The sequence below is a fragment of the Rattus norvegicus genome, chromosome 1, assembly GCF_021556685.1.
Source record: "Rattus norvegicus strain SHRSP/BbbUtx chromosome 1, alternate assembly SHRSP_T2T, whole genome shotgun sequence".
Classification (NCBI taxonomy): domain Eukaryota; kingdom Metazoa; phylum Chordata; class Mammalia; order Rodentia; family Muridae; genus Rattus; species Rattus norvegicus.
In genome coordinates, this window is record NC_141534.1 from 202,146,941 (window position 1) to 202,167,907 (window position 20,967).

Below are 20,967 nucleotides of genomic sequence, written 5' to 3' on the forward strand. Positions count from 1 at the left end.
CCCACTGTCCAGAGAATGTTACTGTTAAAATAAAATAAGCGAGCCTCCCCTGATTTTTTACTAAGGGAAGATTCCACTAACGATGAAGACACACTAGCGATTTCAGCATTTGACTTACAATGGGGGGGGGGGAACCGAAATGAATTTTCCCCTTTACCTCATTGGCAAACTATCTGTCACTGTGTTGAATGCTCGAAGCACAGTGACAAATGGCAAAAGATAAGCTGCCACCACACTGAGCACAGGCTGGAGAGACACAGCCATGAGGCCCTCCCCAACAGCAAACCTTGCTCTCCTGCCCCACCTGACTCCCAGTAGCCATCAATGCCCCTGAAGGGCACGGATCCCAAACCAGAGAGACCTAACTCATGATCATCACTAAAAAACATACCTCTGCATTGAGTAGGAAGCCCTTCAGACTGTGAGGGATCAAAGTCACCCCCAGATGGGCTTCTCTATCAGGGGTCAGTGGTATATATTGCCTCAAAAGGTCAGAGAATAAGCACCATTGGCATTATGGGTCATATTATCTCTGTTGCAAGGATCCAACTTTTTCAAGGTGGCAAGAGAGGGGACAGCACAATATGTAAATAGGTGGGTGTGGCTTGTGAGCAGTAAGTAGATAGACTTGATAAGGGAAGTATATAATAATGGGTGTGGCTTTAGGGTGCTATGTAAATTGTGACTATATCTGGTGGGTGATAAGCAAGTAGGTGGGTAGCATGCAAACAAGTGGGTGTGGCTCACCAGCAACGTATAAATATGTGGATATGAATCTGGGGGAATGCATTATTGAGTGGCCCATGGCTATGTTCCTCTCAATTTTATTACTGTATGTTGAGGTGTAAATCTGATATAATTTTCATATGCCACATCCCCAAAACATTTAAACAAATAGAAGATATCCTTACTCTAGAGGTCTCATACACCAGGCAGTTTGGTTTCCTACGACGGTATGTAGAGGTCTCAGACATTCCCTCAAGCCACCTGGGATAAATGGAACTCCCACAGGAAATACCAGACAAAAGCAATAAGCAGTCCCCACTTCCTGTCATGGACTTTTACCCTGGCCTTGGGCAAAGATGTGTTCCCTGTGGATTAGAAATCACCTCTTAGCCTTTCCAATAAAGTCAAGAGCAAAGTGGGGGTGGGGGGGGGGGAAGAAGAACCTACGTGCACACCGTAAAGTACAGAAGCAGCTGGAAAAATAATCTGAGACGGTTTTGGAGAACGAACCTCTGAAAGATGTACTAGGACTGTCCCAGCTCCCACATGAGGGCCTTCACCCTCTAATTAATCTTAATGGCAGTGTTGCCTGCCTCTGCTTGTAGTGTCCTGATGAAAATTCACCTCGAGTTTCATTCGGGCCTGCACAAGGCTCACATACCTCAGGACACGGTAACTCCATGGTGATGAAATTGCCTCCCAGCGAGCTGGCTGGGGTTCTGCAGCTTAGAGGCTGGTGTGGGAGTGAAATTGCACTCAATTACATTTTATCACTGCTGCACAAGTTTCGGGCGAATTCATTAAAATTCGCTCCCAGAGTTGGGCTGTGGAACTGTGGAATTTTGGTAACCCGGATGCCGATGAGGAAGGGATATTTTTGCTGTCTGTACCAGAGGAGCATGACATGTCAACAGCCCAGGGAGGCTTAGGTGTGACCAAGGATGTCACTTCTTGGAAGCACAGCTGCTGTTTAAACAAGGGGTCCTCAGAGAAACAGCACTCATGGTCCATATGGAGCCAAAGGCAGGAAGGGAAGCCAGGGGAGCAGACTGGGAGGCACAGATGTGTGGGTGCTGAAGCCAGCCAGCTCTGCCCTCCTCCCCCCAACCCCAGGTGGCCTGCTAAGCACCCATCAACACCTGCTGATGGAACTGCTCTGTGCAGAAAGCAGAGATGCAAATTTGAAAGTTGAGAAAGAACCCCCATTACTGGGAGCTAAACTGGGGAGGTGAAAGCTATGACCAGTAAGTTCTACTGATCAACAAACAGGAAGTGCTATGGCCTGACACAGCCTCTACACTAAAGCCTCATGTTTGGCAGCTGAAGAGCTGGTCAGGCCACCCTTTAGGAGAGGTGCTGACTACTTCTGGCCCCTCTGCCCCAGCAGGCCAGGCTGCCCAGAGGAAGCTTATAGGCTCAGCAGCTGCTGTCCAGCATTGATCCACGGGACTCTGTTGGCACACTCCCAAAGAACCCTGATGAGATAGCCAAACATCCCTCCTCTGGGTGCCAGCTCACACCAGCATCTGGCAGCTTCCTTGATCCACAGGGATTTGTCTGGCCAGCTCTATTCCCACTCATAGCCAGCATGGGAGTAAAGTCCACAAGCTGGCCCCCTGCCCAAGGGTCAGCATCCCACGCATAACTAATACTATGTATGTCTTACGGTTTTCATGCTGTGAAGAGACACCATGACCAAGGCAACTCTTATAAGAACATTTAATTGGGGCTGGCTTACAGAGGTTCAGTCCATTATCATCAAGGCAGGAAGCAAGGCAGCATCCAGGCAAGCATGGTGCTGGAGGAGCAAAGAGTTCTATATCTTCACCCAAAGAAAGCCAGGAGAAGACTGTCTTCTAGGCAGCTAGGAGGAGGGTCTCAAATCCCACCCCCACAGAAGGCCACACCTCCTAATATTGCTGATCCCTGGGCCAAGCGTATTCCTCCATGAAGACTCCAGGTCTGTGGGGAAATGCGGCCTCCTAGCTACCAAGGCAATGTGAAAAAGTTGCTGTGTGCATTAAGTTTGAGATGGGATAGTCTCAGATACGCCAGAGAGAGGTGTCTACTGCTCAGGGCTCTCGTGCTCTCCAAGGTAGCACTAAGTATCCTTTGTGGTGTGGAAATTGCCTTGCCTTCAATGGCACAAAGTCATGTGTATAGAGAATTCAGTGTCCTGTTCCTGGGACAGAACATTTGGATTTCTGAAGCCACAGTCGGTTTCCATGGACATTGTCTGCAGTGTTAAGGAGGATACTTGTTGGCATTCCTTCTAGGCTCTGCCCAACAGCTATTGCTAGGTAAACCTAGCTTGCTGTAAAAGAGACTGTTTGGGTCCTTTTCACTCTCTGTGCCCCTTCCCTCTGTCTCTAACCCCCTTCACTCTCCCTAACCCCTTTCTCCCTCTCCCCATTCCCCCTTCATCTTCTCTCTCCATGTGTTCCTGGCTGTCTGCTTCTCCCTCTTCTCCTTCTTCTCCTCCTTCTTCGCCTTCTCCTCCTCCTCCTCTCCCCCCAACCTCTCCTCAACTTCCCTTCCAATGCCCCCAAGTAAACTCTATTCTATACTACGCCTGGCTTATGGCTGGTACCTCAGGGGAAGAGATGCCTCAGCATGGGCCCACCAAAGCATTCACCTCACCTCACCATACCACACTCTATAAAACTTATCCTTGTCTTTATAAAACACATCGATACTGCTATAATGACCACTAGGTGCTCATAGCCTACTGGGGTGGGGGACATCACACAATGAAGTCTACAGAGCCCAGGAACCCACCTTTCAGAAGCACCCCTCTTTTGTGACTTACTGATGCCCATCAGTCAATGCAAGACTATATTTACCCTGTCTACAGGAACTGAGATGCCTAGGCATTGGAGGGATGGTGTCACTCTACCAGGTCCGTTTGCAGTGGCACTCTGTGGCCAGCTCACACAGCCTTTAAAGACAAGTATCTTTAAGGCTCCCACCTCTGAGTTGTAGGGTATTGAGTTGACGTCTGGACACTGGCCACAGTGGAGAGTTTGTGACACAGGAAATGCAAACATCACAAGCCAGAGCCAGGCCACTTGTTGCAAAAGCACAGGGAAGCAGGACCTGGCTCTACGAGTGAGCCCTGCAGTGGCTTTACTAGGTCTCACCTTTGAACATAAGTAGCCATGTATAAGGCCAGATGTGCATTGGAGCAGGAAAAGTCTGACCATCTGAAGCTGTTTTTCCAGGTGTAAGAGAGAGAGACAGGTATTGGGGCTCAGGACACACCCTCTCAAAACACAGCTGTGGGGGACCAGAATATACCACCCCAAAATAGACCAGAGTAAATCTCAAACTAGTTATTCTGAGAAAGCACAAGCTCAGACGCAGATCTGAAAAGCTGACTTCTTTTTTGTAAAACAAATTTTCATCTATAAAGAAAACCCAATGACTTTGCAGTAGTGAAGGGCTGGACATAAGGGAGAGGCTGTTTGGGGATAAATGTGACCAGCAGATGTTGGGAGAGTTTATCTGCAGAGCAAGATGGGGTTCCTTCACTGTGAGCCTTCCTTCTCCCTCCTCACAGCTCAGCTCCATTACCCCGGCACTCCTCAGAAGTTCTGAGAGTCATACACTCATGAGACGATTCGGTCATCTGACTCCCGTGTTCATGTAAGTAATTAAAACTGGGTTTTCTCTTGTTCATCTGTCTTTTGCCAATTCAATTTGTAGTCCAGCCAACGCATCCAGAAGGGCAGAAGGAAGCCATTTCCCTCTCCCCAGCACAATTGCAGTTGCCTCCTTAGATGCTGCCATGGGGATTACATGAGATTATCCATGTGGAAACATGTCGGCCAGCACATGGCATGGAGCCCAGTCCGCATCAGTGACTACGACGAGCGAATAGTGAACCCCCTGCTGGGATGCTGCTGAGAACCCTGTGAGCTGCACACAGATGGACCATAGCTCAGGGCATCCTGCATCCGGGCTTTGCTTATTTGGTCCTCAGACCAGAGAAGTTGACCACAAAGGCCCAAGGAAAATACTGTTTACTCTTTAACTGACACTTCCCAGGGACCAACCAGGTGACAGGTCTCCCAAACTGAGTCCTATGGACAGCTGGTCCCAGTGTATTCTCTGAGCATCTGAAGTGAGGAGCTTAACACCCATCCCTAGACTCCACCCACTAGATGCCAGTGGTTTCTACATGTCACCAGGCCTCCAGTAGTGATAACCCAAGATGTCTCCAGATATTACAAAAGTCTCAAACTTGGTATATTTAAGAACCATCTCACAGACAGCCATTTGCTCAATGGGCTGTCCCACAGCAGAACATCTGAACCATGACCTCAGGGGCTTATAGGCTCTAAAACAATTTGGAAAAGTCCAATCCAGAGTGGCGCTCTTTCCTGGGTGAGCATTTGGGATCAGTGAGCTTGGTATCTTAATAGGCAGTAGCTCACCAGACTTGGATGAACACAGAGGAACACTCCTAGGTGAGTCACCTTGAGCGTCTTCCTTAAGGTTATCCTAAAAGTCAGCAAGGGTGATCCACCATGAAGCAGCCATAGGGACAGAGCTCTCCAGGATACAATCCTCTGTGTATACCAAGAGTCAACGTTGGGGACATTCAAGGAGCTGATAGCCTAACCTTCAAGAACCACAGTCTTGTCTGGACAGAGCTCAGAGAGGTACCATTCATGTTTGTGTCACAGGCTCACTGTTGTAATCCAGTCTGTGGGGTGAATACATCCTTCTTTGCTTATAAAGAACAGTGGTCCCCTAGGTGACTTTTTAAAGGTCACATGTTAGTAGTAAACCAGAAGAAGGACTGATAGAAATCATGATATCTGACATCCATGTTTTAAGTTCATCAAGTTTAATAAATGTCTCTATACAGTGACTGTCAGGTGATAGAGCTGGAAATCAGAGCGCATGCTCCAGATATCTCCCCAAACTACATGGATTTCCCCCAAGAAAAGAGTTCATAGGTAAATGGGCAGAGCACACCCGTTTCACACACTTGCACCAACCCTTACCTTGAACTCTACTTCAGTATGCTTCCATGCCTCCAGGACCACATGCTCTCCCAGTGCTTGCCTTTGACAGAAGGAAAAGAGGTTGCCTTCAGGAGCCTGGAGACAGTGGCTGATTGAAACCATAGCAACCCCCTGCTCTCTCCTGAGCAGCATGCCTGCTCAGTGCCCTTTGCTCACCTCAGCTTCCCCGAGGCAACCATTTAAAATATTAAAATCAAAACCCCTTTGTGTTGACTCATGATAAGTTTATGAGTAGGACTCTAGAGCAAACTTGAATTTATGTGTCAAAATTCACACACCAACCCATTTGCCTTCAACCTCTCTTGCTAAGAGAAGACATACTTGTAGCCTGCACCATTCTCTGCTACTACACTACAGCCAACCTCCTCCTTAACCTACGTCCATAATAGCTGATGAAGGCTCTGTATTTAAGAGAGGGACACAAGACTCAACCTCAAGGTTTTGCAAAGCTGGAATGGAGAAGTCAGCTGAAGATGTCTTTCATTTGCATTTGAGTCCCCCTAGACACTAAGGCTTAGAGACTCATTCAAAGAGTTAGTAAGAAGCACTCCGTTCCTTTTGGATATAAGATTGGGGGTCCCTGTATTTTTGCTTTGGGTCAGTGTTGCTGCCTGTGCCTCGTGTGGCACCTCTCACGTCCCCACCATGTTGATTCTCAATCTTCACTGACAGAATATAGAATCCTTCATTCTAAAGGTCTCTAGCTCTTCCCAGGGGTCACCTGACTAGGCCAGGTCTGCCAGATAAGGCACCTTCTGATTAAACTCAGTCTGGGGAACGAGTCATCTGGCTATCATAACAGATAACACCGAACCACACTCACAGGCTTGGCCCACATTTAAAAGACATATATATGGTGCCTGTCAGTTTCTTAGAATTCTACCTCTAAAGAGCAGAAGGAAAAATAAAACAGATGGGGACAGGGGTGTTTAGAAACTGAGAGTTGGGGAAGCAAGGGACCCAGCTGTTTTAGTGACTTATTTCACAACAGGAGACAAGTTAATGTACCTGGGCAAGAGAACAAAGAGTATGGGATGAAAAGTCAAGGTGAGGAAGTTGAACAAGTGAGAGGCTGGGCGGAGCTTTGATGAGGAGGTGGGTGGGGATTGCCTGGGGCATGAGTGGAGTAAAAATGACAATGTCTAGCAGGGTGATGGTATTCCACTCAAACTGGGCTCTGAAAGAAGGGAGTGAAGAAGGCCTGGCAGCAGGAGAGATGATGGCTCAGTCAACGGAGACAGCTAGATCCTTGAATCCAATCAACCAATCATCTAACTATATTGTTGAGCCCTAGGTACTAGTGAGAGATCCTGTCTACAGAGAGGAATGACACCTGAGGGCTCGGGCTCACCTGTACTCACATATGAACACACACACACACACACACACACACACACACACACACACACACACAAGCCTTCCAGCCGTAGTAGATCCAGAGGGGACCAAGGACACCTCGTCTAATTTCAAGTATGATTACTGGGGAAAGGGATTGACAAGAGACAGTTGTGTGGAGCAGATACAGGTTTGTGGCTTCCTGGAACTTAAAGTCAGAAAGAACAAAGTGGCATCTCCTGCTGGGATCCCACAGGATGCTAGCTAGCTTTCTCTGTCACAACTCAAACCTCCCAAACAGCTATCCCTGTGGGAAGCAAGAGAGACCTACCTCATGACCTACCATGCACAGCTCACCCCAAGCCCATGCTGGGCTTTGTGATGAGTACCAAGTCTGTGTCAAACTGATGTTCAAATCTTACAGGAGGGTACCCCCTGATCTGGTCGAAGCTTAACAAATGTCCCAGAACAATGGGGGTACAAACCAAGAATGCATCTGGTCAGAACGGTTTTAAAGATGCTTGGAAGCTCAACAGGCAGGGGACAGCAGGAGCAAACAGAAGGGTGTGTCTTGAGAAAATGAAAGAGAAGTTCACAGAGGTGTGACAATTTATCTCACAGAACAACCTGCTGGGCAGCTCCGCAGACAGATGGTAATGAGTGCTCTAAGAGTTCTGCCAACCAAAACCACACTGAAAGTGGTTCTAGCCCTTCTCCTCATTAGAGCCAGCTCTTAGCATGAGAAATCAATTTAGAACAAATCCTACAACTCCTGAAGCTTCTCTGAGGCAGAGAGAGAGAGAGAGAGAGAGAGAGAGAGAGAGAGAGAGAGAGAGAGAGAATGGAGCTGGGGACACAGCCAGTAAGTATCTGCAAGACCCTATGTTCCCTGTCCTCAACATTGCAGGGAGAGGGAACAATAAGTATGTATCGCCTTCAAGCTTTCTTGAAAACCAAAATACAATAGAAAAGCAGGGAGAAAAGAAACATGATAGTTCTTTTTAGCTGGGGACCCAGCATGTTGCGTGGATGGCTTTAGTCAATGATTTATTGTAATCTTTTAAAACCACGGGCAACTGTGTGCATCTAAAAAAAAAAAAAAAAAACCTCTTTAAAAATTAAATAAAGCCGGGAACTCACCAGGAGGGCTGGTGTTTCTCCCCTGCTTCTCCACACTCACTAGACTCTCCCACTTTAGAGTAGACACAGCTGTTACCATCATTCTTTTTAATTCTCCTGCCCAGCACACTTTATGCCTGCAGTCTCAGGAACCCCCTAGGACAGGCATTTTATTATAGTCACTGCTGATCAGCAGAGAGATACCCAACTCTCAACAGCACAGCTCACAGGGAACCTCGGGTACAGTCTTGCTTGCCTTGAACTTCCTGGGCCCGCTTCTTTAAGTTTCCGGATGTGGATGTGTTTAAATGGACCCCAAGAAGTTAATATATTATTACCCAGTTAGTGCAGCTTTATTTCGTGGTAACATGATATAGCGCTCAATGATTTTTAAGCAATAAAAGAAGTGACTTTAAAACTTAATTAGGAAAATTTAGAGACTATCTAAGGTTCTTAGCGAATTTCTGAAAACGGGAATGGCGCACTAATATTCACAAGATTTATCTCAGGGAAATCCCAGAAAGGGTTTTTTGAGCTCTTGCAAATCACTCTCAAGGGTACTGTGTCTTACAGACTCGCTGAAGCTATTTTGCTGAGAAGTTAGACAAGAAGTTAGACAAGAAAGACGCCAGGGTTCCTAGGAGAAGCAAATCCTGTACTACAGTTCCCCGACTGGGTCCCCTGTTAGTATCCTCCCCCCACCCCACCCCCTGCTACATTAACCTCCTTGTCATACTTCCAGACTCTCTCTGAGTCTTTCAAATTAATGTGATCTCATTTAAAAGAGAGAGAGAAAAAAATAAGTGAAACTATTTGAGTCCTAATAGAATCTTTTCCAGAACACATTTTCTCAGCGCTGCCCTCCGCAATGGGGTGGCCTCCAATGCATTTTGATTCCTTCCTTCTGCATAACCCCGTCCTTGGCCCACAGCTTTATCCATTTCTATTAAAATACATGCACTCACCAGCAGAAGATTGCCAAGAGAATAAATGTTGGGTTTGGCACTCCCTCCTCCTGGAGACGTCACAGGCAGAAATAAGGAGTCATTAGAAGCAGCAGCCAGAGCTGGGTACAGTCAGCCACAGGGCAGTCCCTGCAAAGTCCTTCCTGAACACTGTAAGTGGTTGCTTTTCAAAGGCAAAAACTCCACCTTCTTGCCCACCGAGGGGCTTCATGATCTATTTCCAAACCGAGGCATAGGTGAGACTCCCCAGGACCAGGGAAAGCAGGCTCAGAGATAATGTGGTCCCACTCACCGAGGATGCTGTAGTTTGGAACCTAGGCAGCCAGGCCGGTCCTGCGCGTGCTAGGGACCCACAGCCACCTGCTGTTCTGCCTCCAGGAAGCTGCTGGGTTGTCCCAAGCCTGGGAGGAGGCTAAGGCAGCAGACAACCTATGAACAATGAATGAGAAGGTTCTCACCTCTCCTCATTAGCATTCCATTTAAATTACTGAAGTAAGGCTTTCATTTCTCTTCCCAGCTTCAAAGGAGAAGCGGCTACCCTTAGGGGATAGCCAGAGTGAGTTGGGAGGAGGGGCCTAGGGAAGACCCTACCTGACCTGACTCTCTGCAACTCTGGAGCAATTCGCTACGAGGGAGGAACTGTCCAGGGAACCTAGGACTTCAGTGAAGCAAACCTTAACCTCTGGCCTCTAGCTACCAAAGACAAACCACACAGTGGGTGTGGTGCCTGCAGATAGGGTCTGAGTACTTGAAAGAAAGCCAGCACGTGCGTCTGGGCCCCTGGGAGCAAATCCCTGCTGGTGATGCCGGCCGACGGGCAAACCAGCAAACTTCTCAGGAATGTCCGAACCTGGCATCTTCGCCCCACATTGAGTGTTTCTGTAGCCCCTGCTTCAGAAATACACATTCATTTGAAGGGGCCTAAACATACGAGGCCTCCTTAGTCAAGCCTTTCACAGCTGTTGTGCAAATGTTCAGCCTGTAGGGGGAGACAGAGAGCACCTTACCCTGCACTGAACCCAGAAGTTCTCTTGGTTCCCTGCCTGCTCCTAGGCTTGACGTCAGACATTGTATGTGATATCAGCTGTTGTTCCAAAGTCTTTAACCTCGTGTTTTTGACCTTAATAAATGGTTCATTATGAATGTTTGTTCAAATTGTTTCTCATGCTGACAGAAAGAGTGAGGAGAAATAAACAAATCCAGCCCAGCTCTTTTGGGAGCACCAGGCTCTTCAGTGGTATTGGTATTGAAAGACAGTCTGGGTAGCAAAAAATGTGTTCTTTTCCTTGCTCCAAATTAAACGTTAATAAGCAGAAACTTAAACCTTAAGAATCGATACAATAGAAGAACCAAAGGCATATTTTATACTCTCAAAGAAAATAACTCAAAAAGCAAGACTCCATATTCAGAAGAAATTTTTAAAATAAAAGGTAGACTAAATAAAAGTTTGAGTGTTTTTTTTTTTTTTTGGTTCTTTTTTTTCGGAGCTGGGGACCGAACCCAGGGCCTTGTGCTTCCTAGGTAAGCGCTCTACCACTGAGCTAAATCCCCAGCCCCTTGAGTGTTTTTTTTAAGTAAGAAAATATATACTGTAAGGCAAACTAAAATATAAACTAAAAACTGTCAGAAATGTATTAAACAGTGACGTGTTAGATAAAAGACTACATACATGCACAAAGAATCTTTAGAATAGAAAAATGCAGAGGCTGGGAAGATAGCTCAGTGGTTAAGAGTGTTTGCTGCTCTTGCAGAGGACCCACGTTTAGTTCCCAGTTCACAAGCACCTGTAACTCCAGCTCCAGGAGCTCTAGCGCCCTCTTCTGGACTCTATGGGCTCCTGCACTTATGGGCACATACCCATAAACAGACACACACACACACACACACACACACACACACACACACACACACACACACATTATGCACACAAATGAAAATAAAATAAATCTTTAAAAATTGAAAATAAGTGAAATAGATTAGTAAGTCAGAAGGAATGATGGAATTTTTAAAGCGATGTGTGAAGTAGGTTTACTGCAGGGAGTGTAATTGTGGCATCCACAACAGATTCCACTCTGGGTAGTGAGACCGGGAAAGCATTCCCTCTGAGCTCAAGTCAAGAATGAGTGTAAGATACCTTCTGCAACATAAAAATGCTTTCAGCAATGAGAATTTCATTTCTTCCGTCCTATCTTCTTTCCCTTTAGCTTACTTTTCCCTCCTATTTTATCAGCAAATAATAATAATAATAATAATAATAATAATAATAATAAATTGTACCATTACAAATTAGGAACTGCCAATAAAAATATGTCATTGAGAATATGAAAATAAATCCATACTGAAGAAAAGGTGTTTATGGTGCATACTTTCAACAAAGAATACGTAACTTGAATCTATAGATAACATCTATGTGTTAATATCACTTTTAAAAGAAAAATGCATGTAGCCCAGGCTAGCCTCAAACTTGTTAGGTAGCCAAGGTTGGTTTGGAACTTTTGATCCTCCTATTTCCACCCCCCTGGGCACTAAGATTATTGTGCAGCACATACCTGACTCAAACAATCTATTTTTAAATGAAGCTGAACACAGTTCTCTCAAAAGGGAATATCCTAATGGCTAGTAAAAAGAAACATGCTGATCCTTGTTAATCATGAGGGAAAGGATAATTAAAACCCCAGGAGAAGCCACCACGAGCCGTCAGAATGGCTAATATGAAAGTACTGGGAGGATGCCAAGTGCTGACAGGGATGCAGACACTCAATGGTGTGCTGGTGAGCTATGTGCTACCCATGTCAGTTTATCAAACTGTGGGTCCTCTGTCCCAGCAACTCACTCTTGGCTATCTGCAGGAGAATTCCATAGTGGATCCACTGAGAATAACCCAAAACTGGAAAGCTTTCTGATGGTCAGCAACAATAGAACCTATAAATAAACTATACATTTCACACAAGTAAATAACACTTAGCAAGGAGCATAATCGATATGATGTTCAATATTGTCAATGAGACAAGATCTAGAATTGCCCTAGAGACAAGCCTTTGGGCACATCAGTGAGGCTGTTTCTAGATGGGGTTAATTAGGGTGGGGAGACTTACAGGAACCATGGTCAGTACCAGACAGAGCCTGGGGGCCTGGACTGAGTAAAAATGAGAGTTAGCTGAACACCAGCAGTCTCCCTATGGATACACTGACTGTGGATTCCAGTGACTGTTGTGCCCTCAAACTGTGAGCCAAAGTAGACCTTTGTTTTATTAGTTAATTTTTCCCTGTGTGTTGTCACGGCAATGAGGTAGGTGATCGGTACAATGAGCTACAATAATACAAGCACATCTAAGTCATTGTGCCCAATGAAAAGAGCCCTAATAATTTGGAGGAATGGAAAAAAAACAAAAACAAACAAACAAAAACCAAAAAATAAGAGAGAGAGAGAAAAGAACCGAATATCTTTGATCCCAGTGATATAGGACACAAAACATTTCAACAGGAAGGCAAGGCTATGTTGGGGGTGGGTGCAATGGAGAAATAGACAGATGGACAGAGAATACCACACACACACACACACACACACACACACACACACACACACACACAGAAACAGAGAGAGAGAGAGAGAGAGACAGACAGACAGACAGACAGACAGATAGAGACAGAGAAACATGAGCATGCATGTTTCAAGAATGTCTGTGTCATAGTAACAGTGGTTTTACCCTTGAAGATTCATGAAACTATACGCATAGGATAGGTGCATTGCTCCATATAGATAACACACTTCAGTTAAGAACGCTGGCTCCGCTCTACGCAGAAGCGGTTAGAACCACCCATCCCAGTCCAAACAGCACACTTCATATCCTTTCTTAGTGGACTCAGCAGCCACCAGGTCAGACTTATCAACTGCTTACAGACAGGTGTTTCAGGGAGATTTTATTCTAGAAGGGTTTTGCAAATCTTTATTTCTTGATACAATTTTACACTGAGCAAATTTCATCACACTCTGCTCATATCAAAGATCCTTTGAAACCTTTAAGAGTTTAGTGTGCATATTATTCCCTGCTAAAGACAAGACAGAAAGGAGACGAAAGAGATCTCTCAAGAACAGTCTTCTGAAATGGGTGCCACTATGTCTTTACATTATATTGCAAATCATTTCGCTTATAAATAAACGTTGGTGAAGTGACAAGAGCTGGACATTGTTATCAGTGTTCTTCATGCTTGGAATGACCCCATAATGTGGGGATTGTCACCTCCGTATTATGGAGACTGTCCATCTTCCCTACAGAATGAATGGGACACAAGCCCGTGATGCCTGCCTTGTGCTCTCATGATGCTACCTGGGAATGGCCTTGGCCCACAGTGGAGCTGTGGACGCATTACTCTATCAACTTGTTCTTCCTAGTCTATAGGGGATTTGCTGGGGGCAGACACCTGATTCTTTTGAATGAGTCAATTTCATGGTCAGTGTGAAAGCTGGCACATGAGAGACGTGGGCACAGTAGAGACAAACCTCCAGGGGAAAGAAGACACAGGTTCCTCCTGCTGTGGTCCTGAGAAGCCCTGGCTGGCTCTCTGCTGACTTGGATATCCAACCCATCCTGGGGTCCCGTGAGGTTTGTATCTTATCTATTAAATCCATTTTTCCACAAGTTAATTTGGATTGGTTTAACCTGACCATGATAGGAGTTTGGGAATTTCACTAGGACAAGAGCTGTGCCCCGTGCTCCTGATAAAAGAGTAAGGTGGACATGCGTGTACAGTGTGTATGCACTGTGTTCCAGAGAATGATCAGCGAATTGTGTGAATGTGCATACGCCCACATATTCAATTGGGCATGCATGCACGTCCACGTATACATGTATAGGAGGATCATGTGAGCCTGTGTCTATGCATGTGCCCATGTTTCCTGAACAGATTCCCATCCTCTCTCTGTCCTCTAAGCATGTCCCCCTCTGCCCGCCACCTAGCTGTTAGTGACATTGCCTGTGTTCTCCCATGTTCCCAGCATCATGACTGACATTTACATTTGTAACAGGAGGCACCAATTGACTGTACAAGGCAAAGCTACAGGTGTCTAACCAGAGAGTGCAGGCACAGCTTGTCTCAACCACAACCCATTTAGACTTACTGCTGTGCAGAGTGGAAAGCTAGGGAAACACACTGTGTCTCCTATTTCTTGCTTAGCCAAGGCCTGGGCTACACAGACTTCTCACAGTGGCTCTCTTTACAGTGAAGGGCAAGCAGAAATGTTTGTGCAGGGCCTTTCTTCTGAAGAACTCAAAGGACCTGGAAGGAGATGTGAGGAGAGAGCAGGAATCCCAGCTGGAGAGTTCACTTGACCAGCGCGTGTGTGTTGGGAAGAGGGGGACCAGCAGCAGGACCCTCTGCTCTACGCTAGAAATATACCCTCACTGGGGTAACCAGGCCCTGCATCTGGGGCCCTCCCAGGAGGGTGGCTTATACACCGCTGACTGTGCTCTTGCTGGCGGACACACTAAGGGTCCCTGCTGACCCTAAGCTAGTGGTTGTCAACCTTCCCAATATCCCAACCCTTTAACACAGTTGCTCGTGTGGTGGTGACCCCAACCACACAATTATTTATTTTCTTTGCTACTTCATAACTGTAATTTTGCTACAGTTATGAATCATAATGTGAATATCTGATAGATAGTATATCTAATGAGCTACCCCTGTGAAAGGGTCTTTGACCTTCCCCACAAGGGGTTTCAACCCACACATTGAGAACCTTTGTTCTTACGGCCTAAGCCTTCTGCTAGACTCATCCACAGGGTGATCCTGGCTGTCTGACTTCTCCTTTCTTAGGGCAACGCTCTGCCTTTGCCTTGTCGCTGGCTGGTCAGCTTCCCCACAGACACAAGCTAGCCAATAACTCTCGATAGCTAGTGTCAAACATGGATGCACTGCGCAGGTATCATGAGTCACTATGAAAAACTTGTCAAACGCTTCTTCATGACGTGAAGAAGTTCCCTATACTTAGGATAGGAGAGCAAAACATTTAAAAATATACTTCCCAGCCTGCTTTGGTGCTGGATGCAGCCACAGGACAGAGGCAAGGGCATCACATGTACCCTGAGGACTGAGCAGCAAACTGTAGCAGGAAACACAGAGGCTTCCTTGATGCTTCACAGTGGCAGCATCCTGGTCACAGGGGGTGATAGAGGGTGAAGTTGACAACCGTGCAGTCCCCTTCTGTTTGCAGCACGGAAGGGACAAGAGGAGATAAACAACAGTGTCTCAACTGCTGTAGAAACACCACGGACCTAGCATCTGAAGCAGATCCTTTACCTAGGCATTCTGAAGGGCTATAACCAGGAGCAATTCCTAGAATAAGCCCGTAGACTGCTCCAATGGCTTCCAGTGACACTTTAATGAAACCTCCGAACCCACAGCATCAGACCCTTTGCTCTGAAACTAAGAACTGTATCTAATGTCACACTTCAGTGTAACCTGTGATAAGTGCATCCAGAGAGAACACAACTATTTCTCCTGTTCCCTTGGGCCTGTCCCCTGTACCTACACGATTGATTTGAGGTGTCCAATGACCTTTTTTACTCCACTCCCTTGGTTTCCTTTAGGCTTCCTCCCAGTCCATATGAAATCTAAGACCACTCATGAAACCTGTGCCCAAGCATGCAAGCCATGTGGATACACACGGCTACATCCGCTTGGAGCACCTGCCATGGTCTTGGATAAAAGAGAAACAACCATCTTCAGGAATGATGTAACTATGGAAACTGTCATGCCCACTCTCTCATGTTTATCTCTTCATTTTCTTCTTGTGTGCAGACTTCTTTTCTGTTTTTGAAATATCATAAAAATGATAGAATATAGAAATGTTAGCAGTCTTCCATTCTGACTCCAATCATCTTCAAGATTCAGCTGGAAACCTTGAAACCAACAGATCTTTCACAACAGAAGAGTGTACACCACTCCAGGTTAAGAAGGAATGGGTGGCACCCTGAAATTACAGAACAAGAAACTACTTCCCCAAATGGTTCAACATCATTCTACACAATAGTCTGAGCATTGGTTGACCTGATTGGCATTTGTGGCTGACTAAGTCTCAGCTTTGAAAGCTGTTTTAACTTTTGTTCAGGGATGCTCCTGTCACTGGGAGCCAGTAGAACCCTTCCTGGTGGGAAAAACTACCTCCAGGTAACACATGTTATTGAGAGGTAGGTCCTGTGTTTATAAAAAGACCAGGATACATTTGGTAGAGTGAGGTGGGATGGATTCCTTGACAGTCCTATGCTGAGGCATCCCTTCTCCCTGAGGTACCAGCCATACACACATATACATATATATGGGTACAGTATAGAATAGAGTTTATTTAGGGTATGGGAAGGGGAGTTGAGAAGGGAGTAGAGACAGAGAAAGACACAGAGATTGAGAGAGGGGGCATGGAGACAGAGAGAGGGAGAGAGAGAGGGTGAGGGAGAGGGAGAGGGAGAAAAGGAGAAGGCTGGCCAGGAATAAGTAGAGAGAGGAGGGGAGGGAGAATGGGAGACAGAGAGGCAGGAGAGGGGGTCAGGGAGAGAAAAGAGTCAGAGAGAGGGGGGGGGTAGAAGGAGTGAGGAGGGGCAAACAATCCCTTTTATAGCAAGCCAGGCCTACCTGGCTATTGCCAGGTAACTGTTCGGTGGAGCCTAGAAGGAATGCTAACAGTAGGGCGACTAGTCTGGTGTGCTAAAATGAAGTGCAGAACACTGTGTGTATGCATCTGGGTCCATATATACAAAACCTGCAGCTTGAGAAAAAGCTCACAAGTGGCCCACCCAATCTCGAGGTAATTTTCTTTTATCTCTAAAGCATTCCAAGAGAAAAATGATTATGAATTCTAATGCAGGGCTCAAAAGCCTCCCATCCTCAAACATCATCACTTTCTACCTGGGATTTTCTATTGGGAACAGAGTCTCAGTTGTCTAAAAGATCCTTATCCAATGTAATATTTCAAGTTTAAAAGTTCTGGATTTATATTCTAAAATTGCATTCTGTTTCATATTTATGAGGGCAATTGTTATCATCTCTGTTCAAAGAATCATCTCAGCATTTTCTGCCCAGCGTGGTAGGTAGCTTCTCTTATCATTTGGATGGAGTCATGCTCTGACAGAGCCTGGGATGGTGGGGGCCACCTTCCAAAGCCAGCTAGACTCAGCTCACCATGGCTGGTTGGAGTTTCTCTGTTAAACTTTGCCAGCCCTTCCAGTGCTAAAGGGGCACTAGGGACACTGTTTCAGGACAAGCTGTCCATTCTACCCAGTTTTCTGGTCCCCAAAATCTCACTGAAGGGGTAATCAGAGATCCACGTAAGTCAGTACTCCTCTCCAAAGAAAGAAACAAACAACAGCCAGCATGTTGATCTTCTGAGCTGCCCCACCTGCCCAGTGAGCATCACCATTTTGGTTGGGGACCAGATAAAAAAGCAGAGACATGTAGACACACCCACTAGCACATGGAAAATACCAAGCAAAGCCAGCCTGGATATCCCCATCTAGGGCAGACATCCATCATAGATGCTGGCACAATGTTCCTCTTCTATGGTATTCAACAGCTCAAGGGACAGAAATTCCAGCTACTCAGGCAAGAATGATGATGGCAGGAATCCAGATAATTCTTGTATCCTTGAGGGTAAGATTTGCTCTCGGATCAAAATTAGAAGGGGATTGGGGTGTGGGGGAGGGGGATTGGGTGATCAGCGCAGAAAACAGAAGGCAGCAGAAACAGAGAAACAGTGGGTCAGGTTCATGAACAAGTCAAGTGGAAAAAATATCAAAGGGCACCTTATTGTATTAACGTGGGGGTTTGATGAAACCTCAGGAGGGGCAGACCATGACCAGAACAGCACCCTTGCAGTGCCAGGCTGAGGCAGTTGAATCTTGTGCCCTAAGCTATTGTCTGATGCTTGAGGGTCTGCTGATGACATCCTCAGCTGCATCAGTATGACCCAGGAGCTAGACAGAAATGTAAATTCTCAAATGATCCCTCGATTGCTCAGACCTACACATCAGATGTCCCTCAGTGGTTCCAGAACCCAGTGATTCTGATGTCTTCTAAAGTTTAAGATACTTCTACCCCCCACCAACCCCTGCCCCCAGAGCCACTGATCTCCGTGCAGAAAAGCAAGTTGTTATCAGCATCAGGGCAATTTTTTTTTCAGGTACAAAAATATATGAATGGCAATTCAGTTTAAGTAGTTTTATGTCCCACTTCTACAGCTTTAAAGATCTCTGCTGCATTTTTAAATATCTAGTCTTCATTATTCTAGGAATGGCTGTGCCAGAATATTTACCTCATAGAAACATCCATCACAGAGCAAGCGATGGGAAACCATGCCAATGGGATGGGAAGAGGGCTCAGTGTGTAAAGTGCTTGCTGTGCAAGCATAGGATCTTAGTTTGGATTCCTAGCACCCACAAAAAGCAAGGTACAGCTGCATGTCTATAACCCCAACAGTGAGGGGCAGAGCAGGAGAATCCTCAGAGGCTTGCAAGCCAGCCAGTTTGGCTGAAATGTCTCAATGAGAGACTCTGTCTCACAACACAAAGGAGGACACACACACACACACACACACACACACACACACACACACACACACACACGTAGGGGGGAGGGTAGAAAGAGGTGTGTGGAAGCTGTCTTAAGGATTAAGTCCCAAAAGTCTCTTTCCATGCTGTAGCTTCTTTCAGTTGCAGCTCATGACACCTTGGCCTCACTAAGTACAAGAGTGTCTGAGGGGCTGGGGCTGTGGAGCCCAAGTCTCTCATGTGAAAGAAATGTCGTCTCACTCTGAAGCATCATGATGCCATTTTGTGAGGCGCCTGGAGGTTTGCTCCATGCGAGTTGCACAGTAACAAATGAGAGGCCCCGTCAGTAATTGCTGGTCACACCTCAGAATGGGAATGGCCGTTAGCATTCTTTGCTTTCCTGAAGGCATTACACTTCAGGCTACTTCTTAAAACCCACCTACAGAATGCTTTCTTAATCGGGTCCCTCAATCACCCAAAGTTCAGAGAGGGGTGTCAAATGTGGAAGGTCAGAGATTTCAGGGGCTTTCACCTCCCCAGCATAAAGCAGACTGGGCAGTAGCTGAAGTAATGAGAAAATGGTTAGATTGCAATATATGTGCTTACCCCACCCATTTGAAGGAATTGCTTCTCAGTGGACCTCAGGATAGGACCTAGGGGGCCAAGGGTTCTGAGATGCCTGCATTTAAAAGGACCTCACATAGTTTCTGTTCCAACATGGAGACAGAGAGACAGACAATTGAGCCCATCTATCTGGAAATAACCCAATGGTGATGCAACCAAGCCCTCTAGGACTTTCTTCAGTCAAGTTGACCATATGCATTACCCATCAGGCATTTTGTGGACCATTGATAAATCGTTTGTAATGTTGATTTTATACCTGTTATTCCACATTATGGAGCTGTGAGATGACTATGGAGGCCTCAGTCATTTCATAAACTCTATGAAAACTAGGCTGGCTCAAGCATGGCCCCTGCAGGATACAATCTAAAAGCTCCTGTGAAGTGCAGTTCAAAGTGACAGGCACCCACTCACTCCATAGGCATGGGATGAAATGAGGTGCCAAGAAGAAGACTAGAGTGCTTTCAGGGGGAAGGGAAGGCATGGCAAGAGGAGGTAAGTCCTCAGAGCCTAGGGAGCAAGAGGAGGCAAGGTGAAAAGGGGTGTGTCTACAGAGCCTCTTGCATTCACAGCCCACAAGCATCAGGACGCCAGGGAAGGGTCACTCAGATCTGTCAGGACTAATATGGTTTCCTCAGGAGTATCATCTATTTATTTGCTTGCTTGCTTAGTTAGTTAGTTAGTTAGTTAGTTAGTTAGTTAGTTAGTTATCTAGCTAGCTAGTTAGTTTACTAGGAATTGAACCCAGGGTCCTGTACATACTAGACAAGTGCTGGCCCCCATCTTTCTTCCTTCTTATTTTGAGAGCAGGTCTTGTTTAGTTACTTACACTGACCCCATACTCATTCCACAGCTGAGGCTGGGTTTGTACATGTGAGCTTCCTGAGTCAGGCTCCAAAGCAGCCAGGATTTCAGACCTGTGCCTCCAGGCCTGGCTACAAGGGTACGTTATTTCAAGTTTGCTCCCTTATATATGTCTTCTCTGCAAACATTGCGATCTCAAAGTCTTGGGTTAGTAGTACATATTTTCAAATACTATACGAGGCAAGGAGTAGGAGAGTTGTCCTCTCTATGCCCCAGGAAACACATGCCCAAGGGAAGTCTAGTCAGCACCAGGAAGTGAAGGCAAACCCAGGGTTTGCCACAACTAGTGACAAACCACTAGGTGTGGTCTAGAGCTACTAAGCAAAAAGCATCCACACTTTCATGGCTAGTCAGTCATCCACCTCCAGAAGACTGGGCTGAGTGCATAGCATGAATGAAGCACAATGCACATCCTTGTGCTGGCTACAAGAGGCTATGTAGCCCATTCCCAAGTGATAGGAGCAGCTCTAAGACAGAGTGGTTAGAGTTCCTCACCTGCTGAGGAACTAAAAAGAATCACAAAGAGAGGTAAGTCATGTATGGTTCCATTACACACACACACACACACACACACACACACACACAGACACACACATATACACAAACACACACACAGACACACACAGAGACACACAGAGACACACACACAGACACACACATATACACAAACACACACAGACACACACACATATACACAGACACACAGACACACACACACGTACACACATACGTACACACACATATACACAGACACACAGACACACAGAC

At 46.1% G+C, this 20,967-nt stretch overlaps 1 protein-coding gene across 20 annotated transcripts in view; it reads right to left on the minus strand.

Annotated features, from left to right (window-relative positions):
• The window catches only part of C1h10orf90 (similar to human chromosome 10 open reading frame 90), a 232,411-nt gene that overhangs the window by 130,014 nt on the left and 81,430 nt on the right, over window positions 1-20,967 (minus strand). For 6 of the 20 annotated variants that reach the window (XM_087551767.1, XM_087659560.1, XM_087655109.1 and 3 more), the window contains exon 2: window positions 5,739-5,799. The exons of 8 other annotated variants lie outside the window; for them this stretch is intronic. In XM_087551767.1, coding sequence (XP_087407893.1) covers window positions 5,739-5,799 — 61 coding nt within the window. Of the gene's footprint in view, window positions 1-5,738; window positions 5,800-9,178; window positions 9,576-20,967 lie in introns of those variants that run through there. 6 more of the 20 variants (XM_087659749.1, XM_087657123.1, XM_087552050.1 and 3 more) reach the window with 5 other exon arrangements.